Here is a 12,112-nt window from a genome sequence, read left to right on the forward strand (position 1 = left end):
GCGCGGACGGCCAATGGGAGGGCTGGTGGGCGGGGCCAAGGGGGAATGTTGTGACGGTGGGAATAGGACGCGGTGTAACAGATGAGGGGGGGGGACCGGAGTGGGGGGGACCGGAGCCGGGGGGGGGACGGACCGGGGGGGTGATGGACCACGGCGGGGGGTGATGGTGGACCACGGCGGGGTCCTGCCGGGCAGCGGGGCCGGGCACTGACCGGGGAAGAGACGGGCAGGCGAGGGGACAGGGGGACAGCCAGCCCCGGGGTGGAGGGACACACGGACAGGGGACAGCCAGCCCCGGGGGGGACGCGGACAGACGGACAGGGGACAGCCCGCCCCGGGGGTGGGGGGGACAGGCGGCCTGACACGGGGGCAGGAGGACAGGCAGCCACCGGGGGCGCAGGCAGCCGGGGACACACGGACACACGGGGACAGACAGCCCAACGCGGGGACAGACGGACAAGGTGACAAGGCGCGGGGGGGAGCATCTCCAGCCCCCCCCATCCTCAGCCAGGCGCACCCCGCCGGGGGCACCCCCGGGGCAGGCGAGCGGAGGGGGAGACCCCCCCAGTGTCCCCCCCTCCCCGGCACCGGGAGCGGGGCTGCGTGGAGCCTCCCGCAGCGGCTCCTCCGTGCGGCCGCGCACCGGGAACGGCGGGCGGGGAGAGCCCGGCACGGCGGCTGCTCCGCCGCCTTCCCTGGCCGGGGATGCAGCCCGGAGCCGCGGGGAGCCGTGTACCGACACTTCAGGGCACAGCGACCCGAAACCCAGCCGGGGCCGCGTGTCCCCAAAGGTAACGGGGGGACCGGGCTCGGAGACGGGGAAGGAGCAGGTTGGCGAGAGCCGAGGGCTCCGGAGGGAGCGGGAGGTTTTATTCCCAGGAGGGGTCTGGGAAAAGGGGGGGTGTCCCATCACGGGGAGCCGTTTCTGGTGACACGGTTGGCGGCAGCAGGACGGCGACGGCGCGACCTCTCCCCTTCTCCAGGGATTTGAAGCTGGGCCAAGCGGCGATGGGAATGTCATTGTCGTGGCACGGGGGCCCGGCGAAGTGAAGGCTGCGCCGCAGGGACGGGAGTGGGACGCTGCTGCGCCCGGCTTTGCCCCGCAGCCGGAGAGGGGGACAGCCCCAAAAAACCAGCGCAGCCCTGGTCGGAGGGGACAGCGAGAGGACGGTGGGGTTCATCCACGCTCACACGGGCTGTGAGGGCCACGGGACAATAATTCCTGGGGACCGGGAGCCGTCCCACCGCGTGCTTGGGGTTCAGGACATCGGCCTTTCGACCGGACTCTGGTGCCCATCCAAGCCCGATGAGGAGCCGGGGCTGCACATGAACCTATGCAGACCAGGAAGAAATACATTTTCCTGACTTTCCTTGCCTCTTGGCTCCTGCTTTTCTTCTTTGGAGGAGACCAGCTGCGCCGTTTCGCTTTCTTTTCCGGGAGGAAAGCCGAAGCCCGGAGGAACTGGCCCCACTGGACGGATCGGTCCCTCCTCAAAAGCTTTGCAGACCCCGAGGAGCTCCAGAGCGATGGGGACCCCTCGCTGCCATCACCCCGGGAGCGGCGGGCGGCACGGCTGAGCGTCTACAAGAACAGCGGATGCCGGATGGAAACCTGCTTCGACTTCTCCAGGTGCGAGAAGAACGGCTTCAAAGTCTTCACCTACCCCCGGGAGAGGGACCAGCCCCTCTCGGAGAGTTACAGCAAAATCCTCACCTCCATCGAGCGCTCTCGCTACTACACCCCGAACCCCGCGGAAGCCTGCCTCTTCATCCTCAGCATCGACACGCTGGACCGTGACCATCTCTCGGGTCAATACGTCCGTAACGTCGATGAGAAAATCCGTGGTTTCCCGCTCTGGAATGGCGGCCGTAACCACCTCATCTTCAACCTCTACTCGGGCACCTGGCCCAATTACACCGAGGACCTGGGTTTTGACATCGGCCAGGCCATCCTGGCCAAAGCCAGCTTCTACACTGAGAACTTCAGGCCCGGCTTTGACATCTCCATCCCTCTCTTCTCCAAGGACCACCCACAGCGCGGCGGGGAGAGGGGGTGGTTGTACCAGGACTCCATCCCCCCAAAAAAGAAATACTTGTTGGTGTTCAAGGGGAAGCGGTACCTGACCGGCATCGGCTCCGGCACCAGGAACGCGCTGCACCACATCCACAATGGAAAGGACATCGTCTCCCTCACCACCTGCAAGCATGGCAAGGACTGGGAGAAGCACAAGGACACGCGCTGCGACAAGGATAACGTCGACTACGAAAAGTGAGTCAGAGACGGGGTGGGAAAGGGGGGTCTGGCAGCAGGGGGACACCCCACAAATGTTCCTGCCCCTCTGCAGGTCGCAGCCGTGCCCGCCTGCGGTGGCTGGACCTCCAGAGGTGGGGAGAGAGGAAGGTTTTGGGCTCTGCCGGAATGGATGAGGGTTTCATTTCCCTAGTGGGGAGCGAGGCACTGGTTGTTCAGGGCTTTCCTGTTCTGTATTAAAGTTCGAGTAATCTGGCGAGAGCGGCTCTTATCTGCAATCACCGCGGCCGCCTCTAATACGATTTCCCTTTTTCCTAACGCTGATGAATGATGCTTTTCTTCTCCCCCCTCCTGCCCTCCCCTAACATAAACGTTTCTCTTGGAGATGAGCCCAAAAAACACCCCCCGCCCTTGCTGGCTCTGCTAAAAGTCCCGCAAAACTGGCGGGTCCTTGGGCATCCCAGTGTGGGCGGCCCCGAGCTCACCCAGACGTGCTGGGGTGGGGGGTGTCCCCCTGCGTCCCCCCCTCGCAAACAGGGATGGCGGCAGCAGTGTGTGATGGACCTGGGTGGAAAAACCGGGGGGACAAAGTTCCGTGGGTTTGGGGGGCTCTGTGCTGCGGGGACACACGCCAGCTCCTCGCCCCCCCCCCCCACATCCAGCTGCTTGGAACCCGTCACCAGCTCCAGGGCTGAAAAGCACACTCTGTCCCGCCGGTGATGGGCAGGTCCCCGTCCTGCTGCTTGGGGACGTCCCGCAGCCGGCCGGCCGGAGAGCAGATGGGGAGAGGCCACGTTGGGCATCATCCTCAAAGCGTCTTAGGAGGTGCCGGGAGGTAAAAGTGGAGCTGGGGTGCCGCAGGCACCGGGATTAGCCGGGGCTTCGGGGTGGCTCGGCCACCGCGTGACCCCATCCGGTGAGTGCCACCAGCCTGGCAGGGTCAGCCCCTGTGGCGGAGCCTTTTTTGGGGACCGGGCATGGCAGGACAGTGAGAGATGTCACAGGCTGGTGGGACAGGGGGCCCAAGGTCAGCCCCAAGGGGTGGTGGGATGGGAAATCCCCCTTCCCCCTGGGCCCAGGTAATCCCCTAATGCTGTTTGCAAGTACAGGGAGATTTACACCTCGCCCGGGACGGCTTTAGGCAGCAGAGAGACGGGGGACACGTGGCGCAGGGCAGCATGCTTGCGCGTGACCGCGAGCCTGCTTGTGCCCATGGGACACCCGGGCAAAAAGTCATCGGCGTCTCCATCGCTCTGCCGTCCCCTTCCCGGGGATTTGTGACCTCCTGCCCCAGGAGAAGGTGTCCCTAGACCCCGGGATGGTGACCAGATGATGGGGACAGGCTGGTGGGGAGGGGACACGCCACGGTTGACAAAGTGAGACCCCAGCTTCCCCCTTTGCCTGGTGCGCTGGGGACATCCCCATTTGCTTGGGGTGGTGGTGGGCAGCACCGGGAGCAGAGGAAGGCCTTGCTGGGGGCTCCATCACCCTCCTCGCTCCCCGTGGAGGCGGGGGCTGTCTAAAACAAACCAGTTCTGTGCCCAGATAAAGGGTGGCTTGTAGCAGCGCTGCGGTCCGGCCCCGCCACGGGCTGCCCCAGGTTTAACGCAATCAAAGCGGATTGGGAAAGGCTCTCTGGAGCCGATGGGTCCCACTGGCGGCACCGTGCCCGGCCGGAGCCATGGAGGGGCCAGGCGGAGGGAGCGCGGCGGGCTCCCGTCCCGGCTCCTAACAAAACAAGGAAGCCCTGACGGCGTGATTACCCGGAAACCGCAGCGCGTCAGGAGCGAAGTATTTCCATCAGGAGGTTTTGGCCCCGCAGCCCGGCCGGCGCCAGCCTCCCCACGACGGCTGCCTGCGAGGGGAGGCTGCCTGCGGCCGCTCTGCCCCCCAGGACCCGTCCTGCTGCCAGCGGGAACAGCCCCACAGAGGTGCTGGGGGTCACGGACGGGCTGGGGTCCCCCAGAAGCGGGTGACAGTGGCGTTGCCATCAGGGCGAGCGCTGGTAGCATCCAGCTCTGGGGATGTGGCCGTCACTGCTGCAGTGTCACGGTGGGGGGGGTCTGGGCTCTGTTTGAGCCACCCTCGTCCCTCTGGCAGGACGCTCAGCCAGGAGCTGGGGTGTTAACGGAGCAGGGTGCACCCATGGGGCTTGCAGCATCCATTGGAGATGTCGGGATGGTTCCTCCGGAGCTGGGTCTTAGTCATAAAACTTTGTGCCTTGGCACTGGCGACAGTTTCCCACGTCCCAGGTTGCCGGGATGCTCCAGGGTGCTCCAGCACCCATGGAGGGGGCATGTCCTCAACCCCCACGTTGTTACCATCTCCACGTCCCTGTCCCCTTTGGGGACCAGCACATTTCAAGCAGCCCTTTGGCCTCATGCCCCCCCCTCCGCTGGACGACGTGTGTCCCCCCTGGGCCATCCAGGACTCGGCTGCCCCGTCCCTCCCTCATTGCGGGCAGGAACAGACGGGGTCTGTCCCGACCTAATGTCAATATTGGATTTTCCGGCGCGGTCGCAGGGACCCGGCAGTGGACGCACCTCTCCCCACCGGCCGCACAGAAGGGGCTTTCATAGCCCCACAGCGCAAGCCCTGCCTGGGAGGGGGGGGGGGGACAGGCAGGCAGCCGGCCCTCTGCCCCCGCCAAAACGCTGCCAGGGCAGGCAGAGCCCGTCCTGCCCAGCAAGTCTGGGCACGGCAGAGGAGTCGCCACAGTTTCGGGCTCGGGGGTTTGGGCGCTGGCTTTACACAGGGTTTCATTACAGGCAGGAGGCGGGAGCTGGGTAACGCCTTTGAAGGGTCCTATCCTTACCCCCCCCTCTTTAAGTGATGCCCGGGCACATCCTTCCATCCCCCAGGGTGTCCCTGCTCCACCGGCCCCATGGAGCTGGAGCTATTCAGGGCCAAAATCAGCCCAACGCTGCCCTGGGCTGGCCCTGTGCCCCGCGGGAGGGATGCTCAGCTTTGCCATGTGCCAGTGAGACCCCCCCCAGGATGTTCATTGGGCTGGGGGGGGCTGTGCCTGACCCCCACCCCATCTCCCATCCCAGGTTCGACTACCAGGAGCTGCTGCACAATTCCACCTTCTGCATCGTGCCCCGGGGCAGGCGCTTGGGCTCCTTCCGCTTCCTGGAAGCACTGCAGGTACAAGGCGGGTGGGGGGGATGGGGGACCCCCATCCCGGAGTCTGGGGGCTCTGTCCCAGCCTGTGTGGGGTCCCACCGCAGGCCGCCTGCATCCCGGTGCTGCTGAGCGACGGCTGGGAGCTGCCCTTCGCCGAAGCCATCGACTGGAGCAAAGCTGCCGTCGTGGGCAATGAGCGGCTGCTGCTGCAGGTACCGCGGCCGGATCCTGCCCCACACAAGGGACCCCCCCCAAGATGTTGATGCCAGTGGTGGCGGAGCCCCCCAGTCAAGCTTGGGGGTGAAACCTCCACAGCTGAGCATGGTTACTCTGCCACGGCTGGATGCAGGGGGGTCTCATCCAGCCCGGAGTGGGGGTCCCATCCCAGCTGCAGTCCTGGGGCATCAATTATCTCACTGGGGGGGCTGTTGAGCATCTCCCCAAACCTCAAGCCCTTGGGGGTCCTGGGCCGGATCCTGCTCCGGGGAGGGGAGGTGACAGAGCCGCGGTGGGACGGTGGCACAGCATCCTTGGCCACGGGGTGTCCCTCGGGATGGTGTGGAGGTGGCAGAGGCAAGGCAGCCCTGCCGGGGGGCTGGGGGGAGGACGGTGAGAAGCCAGCTCCCCCCCTGCTGCCGCAGATCCCCTCCGCTGTCCGCTGCATCCACCCGGAGCGGGTGCTGGCTTTCCAGCAGCAGACCCAGTTCCTCTGGGACGCGTACTTCTCCTCCGTCGACAAGATCGTGCACACCACGCTGGAGGTGAGCCCCCCCTCAACCTCAGCTGCCCCCCCGCCCCGGACCCCGGGGTCACAACCGGGGTACTGAGAGCGTCTCCCCGGCCTCTGGCAGATCATCAAGGACCGGCTGCTCCCACACCATTCCCGCTCCCGCTTCCTCTGGAACACGCTGCCCGGGGGGCTCCTGGCCCTGCCCGACTTCTCCACCCACCTCGGGGACTTTCCCTTCTACTACTTGCAGCACGGTAGGACCCCGCCTGCCCCCGCTGAGCACGGCCAACTCAGTGCATGCCACAACACCTCTCCTCTCCCCCTCCTTTTTCAGGCTCAAGCCCCTCGGAGAAATTCACAGCTTTCATCCGGGCCGTCTCGCCAGCCGACTCCCTCTCCCAGCCCATCCTCAGGCTCATCCAGGCCGTCTCCGGATCCCAGTACTGCGCCCAGGTCGGGGGAGCTGAGCCCCGCGCCACTCGGTGCAGCTCCCGGGGATGCAGCGGGAGGGACGGGGCAGGGTCCTGTGTGCTGGGAAGGGCGAGGGTGGGGTTGGGGTGGGACGGGGTGGCTGGTGGTGTCACCCCTGGGTGGGCAGAGCTGTCTCCCCAGCCCGCCGGGGTGGAGGTGGGACCCACCTGTGGGTTTATTGTAGTCCAAACCGCCGTGAGATGGTTTTGGGGTGAGCTGGGTTAAAGCAGGTCCCGCTGCGGGGCTGGGGAGGGTTCAGCTCTGGCCACCCTGCAAACACCCATCTGCCAATGCACCCCAACGGGTCAGCCCGGCCAAACGCCCCCGGACACGCTGGTCCTCCCCCGCTGCAGATCCTGGTGCTGTGGAGCTGCGAGAAGCCACCGCCGCCCAGCGGGAAATGGCCCCAGACCACCGTGCCTCTGACCATCATCCAGGGCAGGGGGAAGGTGAGAGGAGCCAGGACGTGGGCAGGGAGCCGGGATGCGGGCAGGGAGCTGGAGCATCCACCCCATGGCACATCCCAACCCAATTTTTTCCCCCCTCCCATAGCTCAGCGACCGCTTCTTCCCCTACGCGGCCATCCAGACGGACGCCGTGCTCAGCTTGGATGAGCACACCAGCCTCTCGACCAGCGAGGTGAGGCCATGGATGCCACGGTCCCCAGCCCCGTGGAGCTGGGGCAAGTCCCGTGCTGAGCCAGGAAGGATGCTCAGTGGTCACCGTGGGGCTGGCAGGGAGCAGTGCCCGCTGTCCCCATGTCACCCACGCCCAGTGGCGACGGCGAGCCCCTTCCTGCAGGTCCCCGCAGACGGGTGACACCGTCCCCCGTCCCGTGCTAGGTGGACTTTGCCTTTGTGGTGTGGCGCAGCTTCCCTGAGCGCATCGTGGGCTTCCCCACGCGCAGCCACTTCTGGGACCCCGAGCAGAGGCGCTGGGGCTACACCTCCAAGTGGACCAACGAGATCTCCATCGTCCTCACCGCTGCCGCCTTCTACCACAGGTACCCAGCCGGGGAGAGGCTGGTGGGGTGGGGTCTCAGACGCATCCTGCATCCCCCATCGGTCCCTCCCCAGGTATTATCACAGCCTCTTCACGGAGTTCCTGCCGGCGGGGCTGCGGGAGCTGGTGGATGGCCTGGCCACCTGCGAGGACATCCTGATGAACGTCCTCGTGGCCGCTGTCACCAAGCTGCCGCCCATCAAGGTCACCCAGCGGAAGCAGCACAAGGAGACGGTGTCCCAGCAGGTAGGGTGCAAGGATGGGGATGCGGGGACCCCCCCGGTTGGGGAGCGGAGCCCCTCACCCCCGCGCTCCCCTCCTGCCAAGGTGAAGGGCACGGCGGGGACGGCCGGCGGCCGGCGTTTCTCCCAGCAGCAGGACTGCCTCAACCAGCTGGCGGACTGGTTCGGCTACATGCCCCTCGTGTCCTCCCAGTTGCGCCTCGACCCCGTCCTCTTCAAGGACCAGGTCTCCGTCCTGCGCAAAAAATACCCGCGCTTGGAGAAACCCTGAGGGCTGCCGGGGAGCGGGGTCGGGGCCGGCTCCGGGTGCCCTATTCCCGGTGCACGGAGCCCTCCCGGAGCAGACGGTCGCTGCTGACGGGGTTTTACTCGTTATTGGGTTTTACTTGTTATTGGGTTTTACCAGTTATTGGGTTTTACCAGTGCAATAAAGGTGGGTGGAGAGGCAGAGTCTGGCCAGCGGATGTAGGATGCGGGGAGCGGGATGTGCCCGGCAGGGAGCACCGGGAGCACCAGCGGTTTGGTACACCGGTGCTTCTGCCATCGGCGGCCACCCGGGCACCCTTGGGAATAACCCGTGCAGCACCCGGCCGCACACGCAGCCCCCCCCAGCCCCCAGCCCCGCAGGGAGGGCGAGTCCTTTGGCTTCCCAAGGGCAAACAGAGGAGCGATAAGCGGTGAGAGCGTGTCTTCCCGGCCCCCAACTGGGATGGGTCCCCCTGCAGCCCCCGGGCACCCCAGCACTCCCTTGCTTCTCAGCGCTCCCTGAAGAAGGGAAATGGGTTGTTTCAGCTGTTTTTTCCCCAGCTGAATAGAAATAGTGGCAATTAAGGCAATCGCTGGCCTCCAGCAGCCGTGCTCCTCTGGCTGCCACGGCCATGGGTCCGTCCTTGCTGCCTTCGCTCCCAGCCGACACCCGAGATAACGCCCCGGCGCCAGCAGACCCAACATCCCCCCCGCACGCAACCAGCCCTTTGCTCCGCTTTATTTTCCACGTATGAAAAGTCCCCCCTTGGGATGCAAGGGGGCTGTTGGGGGGGGGTGTGTCTCAGTCGCGGGGGGGCTGGCATTCCCGGCAGTCCCGCATCTCCTCGGAGTAGCTCTCCACCTGGATGGTGGTGGTGTGGAAGCGGAAGGTGCCCTGCAGCCGGGAGCTGGCCTCCTCCAGCACCTCCTGCGCGCTGGCGCCCGCGTCTGCAAGGAGCAAGGGAGGGGACATCGGGGTGCGGGTGAACCCCGAATCCCACCCCCACCCCTTCCATCGCTTCCCGGGGAGTGACACTCACTGATGGCGATGTGCACCGAGAGCAGGGGCTGCGCCGCCGTCAGCGCCCAGATGTGGAGGCTGTGCACGGCCTCCACCCCCCGCACCGCCAGCAGCGTCTCCCGCACGGCGTTGAAGTCCATCCCTTTGGGAGTGCCTGGGGAGGGAGAGCCGCAGGCGCTGGAGGGACGGGGGCCGCGGCACCCATGGGTGGCCCAGACACCCCCCCCCGGTGAGTCCCTACCCTCCATGAGGACGAGGAGGACGTCGCGGAGGATGGTCAGCGTCGTCCCCAGCACCAGCGCGGAGAAGAGGAAGGTGCAGATGGGATCCACGTATTTGTACTCGGGCTGGGGGGGGGTGGGAGAGGGTGACGTCCCTCCGGCGCTGTCACCTCACCCCAAATCCCCATCGGCACCAGCAGAGAGGGGACATGATCCCCTCCATCTCCCGCCAGTGCCTGGCCAGGGCTGGCTGAAGCCGCTGTCCCTGTGTCCGCAGCATCCCTTTTGCCCCCGTGACCCCCCCAGACCTTAAAGAAGATGATGTAGGAAGCAACGAGGACGCCGACGCTCTGCAGCAGGTCCCCCACGACATGGACGAAGGCGGCGCGGACGCTGGCGTTGGGCTGCTCGCCGCCTGCCCCGTGGCTGTGCCCGTGCCCCGTCTGGTGCAGGGCCACCCCCATCCTGCAGAGCAGGGCAGCGGTGACATCCCTGGGGCCAGCGGGCACAGGGTGGGGGACACTCAGTGGGGTGGGGGAGTGGCGAGAGCCGGCTGTACGTACACGATGTTGACGGCCACGGCGCAGGCGGAGGTGATGAGCATGACGCTGCCCTCGATGTCGTAGTCGGCCGAGATCAGGCGCTGGGCAGCCAGGTAGACCAGGACGCCCGTCACCACCCAGATGGAGAGCACGGACAGCAGGGCCCCCAGAATCTCTGCGGAGAGCCACCCCCCCCCCCCCGAGCCCCACATTGCTGTTTCACTGCTGCACCAAGCCTGAGCACCCCCCCCGGCAGCACCGGGGCGCGGCGTGGGCACCCAGCACCCATCCGCTCGGTGCCTCTGCCCAGCCCGTGGACACGGTGCTGGGGCTTTTTCAGGGCTCCCCATGCCCCCCCATGCTCCCCGAGGCTCCTGGTCCCCGTGGGGAGGGGACCCTGGGATGCTCCGAGTCCTCCCTGGGGACCCCGGTACCCGGACGGCAGCCCCGGGGGTGAAACCACCCCGTTACCTGCCCGGTGCCAGCCGAAGTTCATGGTTTTGGTGGGGGGACGTGAGGACACCCAGAGCGCAAAGAGGCTGATCATGATGCTGGCAAAATCCGTCAGGAGGTGGGCTGCGTCCGTCAGGATGGCCAGGCTGTGCGCCAGGTACCCGCCTGCGGAGAGGGGACATCGGGGACATCGGGGTGGCATCGGGAAGGCGGGGGGTCACCCTCAAGCCAGGCATAGACCAGGTCACCCCGTGCCGCAGTGGGGGTTCCGCTGGGTGCTTTGACCCCACTGAAAAGCGACGGGGAGCCCTGCCTGCACCCTGTGGGCAGCCACTTGGGGTGTCCCACCCGTCCCCGCCGGACCCTGTCCCACCACTCACCCACAGCTTCCCCCACCATGAAGACAAGGCAGATGCTGGCGGCCAGGTAGAGCTTCCTGCGTGCCCGCTGCTGCTGGCCGGGGTGGCCGTCGCCCCCCCGCGTGTGGCAGTGCCGGCTGCTCCGTGCCCCCAGCTCCAGGGCGGGCGCCTGTCCCTGCACCGAGTTGTGCCCGTTCTTTTGCACAGTCCCCAGGTAGGACCTGTCGGGGAGAGGGGACGTAGCGGGGGTCCTGGGAGGATTACAGGGAGCAGATCAGACCCTGAGCGCTCCCCCCCCTCCAGCCCCTTCCCTGGCCGGGTGCCTCCAGGGGACCCCACCTGGGAGGAAGAGGGGACACCACGTCCCCAGCCCCCCCGGGCACCCCCCTACCCGCCTGCGCCCTCGCTCAGCAGGTGCCGTTTCTCCTCGACGGGTGCCATCCTCCTCCAGGGCCGGGGGCTGGGGCTGGTGACCCGGGTGTGTGGCCGGTGCGGTGACCCCGGTGCGTGGCCGGCGCTGGTGGCAGCCAGTGGCCTCGTCCCGTGTGAAGCTCCGGGGACTCGTGTGCAAAGCCCGGCCGGGGAGGGGGGGCCAGGCCGGCTGCAAAGCACCCACGGCCGCCTGCCCCACTCACCCGGCACCCGGGGGGCTGCTGATGCTGGGGTGGTGGTGGGGGTTGCTCTGGGAGGACCCCCCCATGGGCACCCCCCAGGAACCGCGCACCAGGGCACGGACTCAGCCCCCCGAGGCGGGGGGAGGATGGAGCCCTGTCCCCCGCATAAAGGCACCCGGTGACCCCCCCTAAAGGCACCCAGTGACCCCCCTCGCCACCTTGGGGACCCGTCGCCCTCCCTCCCCCCCCCAGTTTAGGTGCAGCCACGGAGCAGCCATGTGACAGATAAGCCTGGGGCCGGATCCCCACCACGGCAGTGACCCCTGCCCACCCCCCTGGGAGAGCAGTGCTAATTGCCCTGGGGCTAATTGCAATCACAGCCCAGCCCAGAGCACTGCTGCGGGTGCTGCCTCAGTTTCCCCTCAGCCAGGCACCGAGCTGGGCTTACATTTTTGCAGGAGAAAAGCATCAGTGGTATATTTTTGCAGTCCTGGTATATTTTTGCAGTCGTGTGAGCTCAGCCAGCAGCAAACCGGCAGCTTGATGCCGAATCTGTCCCTGTCTCAGGGACTGGCATAGCCCGGAGCATCCTCTCCCGCCGCATTCCCAAGCCCAGGCGAACACTGTCCCCGGGCTCCCCATAGCCAGGAGATAAATCCTGATGGGTGCCAATCTGTTACACCCCCGGGCAGGTGGCCAGGCACAGGGTGCCAGCGCTGCCGGAGGTGCTAATGAGGCCAAAAATTAAGTGTTGTGCCAGGAGGCATCTCTCTGCCGCGCTGGCCACCGAGCCAGGACACTGGTGACGGCACCGGCCTGGCAAAGCCACTTGCA

General features: G+C 66.6%; 2 protein-coding genes across 5 annotated transcripts; one reads left to right on the forward strand and one right to left on the reverse strand.

Annotated features, from left to right (window-relative positions):
* The first annotated feature begins 272 nt into the window (after positions 1-272).
* On the forward strand, positions 273-8,263 carry EXTL1 (exostosin like glycosyltransferase 1). Of its 3 annotated transcripts, XM_054223959.1 has the most exons (12): positions 273-791; positions 984-2,269; positions 5,305-5,398; positions 5,482-5,589; positions 6,019-6,138; positions 6,229-6,361; positions 6,442-6,560; positions 6,932-7,027; positions 7,131-7,217; positions 7,421-7,581; positions 7,655-7,826; positions 7,908-8,263. In XM_054223959.1, exons 2-12 carry the CDS (start codon positions 1,335-1,337, stop codon positions 8,091-8,093), a joined length of 2,211 nt encoding a protein of 736 aa, XP_054079934.1. In that variant the 5' UTR covers positions 273-791; positions 984-1,334; the 3' UTR covers positions 8,094-8,263. The 3 variants fall into 3 exon arrangements, with proteins under 3 accessions (XP_054079934.1, XP_054079933.1, XP_054079935.1); XM_054223958.1 differs by having other exon boundaries at positions 7,655-8,263; XM_054223960.1 differs by lacking the exon at positions 6,932-7,027 and having other exon boundaries at positions 7,655-8,263.
* A 607-nt stretch (positions 8,264-8,870) lies between these two features.
* On the reverse strand, positions 8,871-11,151 carry SLC30A2 (solute carrier family 30 member 2). Of its 2 annotated transcripts, none has more exons than XM_054223790.1 (8): positions 11,056-11,151; positions 10,686-10,915; positions 10,324-10,470; positions 9,874-10,027; positions 9,619-9,775; positions 9,331-9,436; positions 9,109-9,243; positions 8,871-9,016 (listed from the first exon to the last, which is right to left on the reverse strand). In XM_054223790.1, exons 1-8 carry the CDS (start codon positions 11,103-11,105, stop codon positions 8,871-8,873), a joined length of 1,125 nt encoding a protein of 374 aa, XP_054079765.1. In that variant the 5' UTR covers positions 11,106-11,151. The 2 variants fall into 2 exon arrangements, with proteins under 2 accessions (XP_054079765.1, XP_054079766.1); XM_054223791.1 differs by having other exon boundaries at positions 10,686-10,885; positions 11,056-11,105.
* Positions 11,152-12,112: the final 961 nt, after the last annotated feature.

Source organism: Rissa tridactyla, chromosome 18 (genome assembly GCF_028500815.1).
Source record: "Rissa tridactyla isolate bRisTri1 chromosome 18, bRisTri1.patW.cur.20221130, whole genome shotgun sequence".
NCBI lineage: Eukaryota > Metazoa > Chordata > Aves > Charadriiformes > Laridae > Rissa > Rissa tridactyla.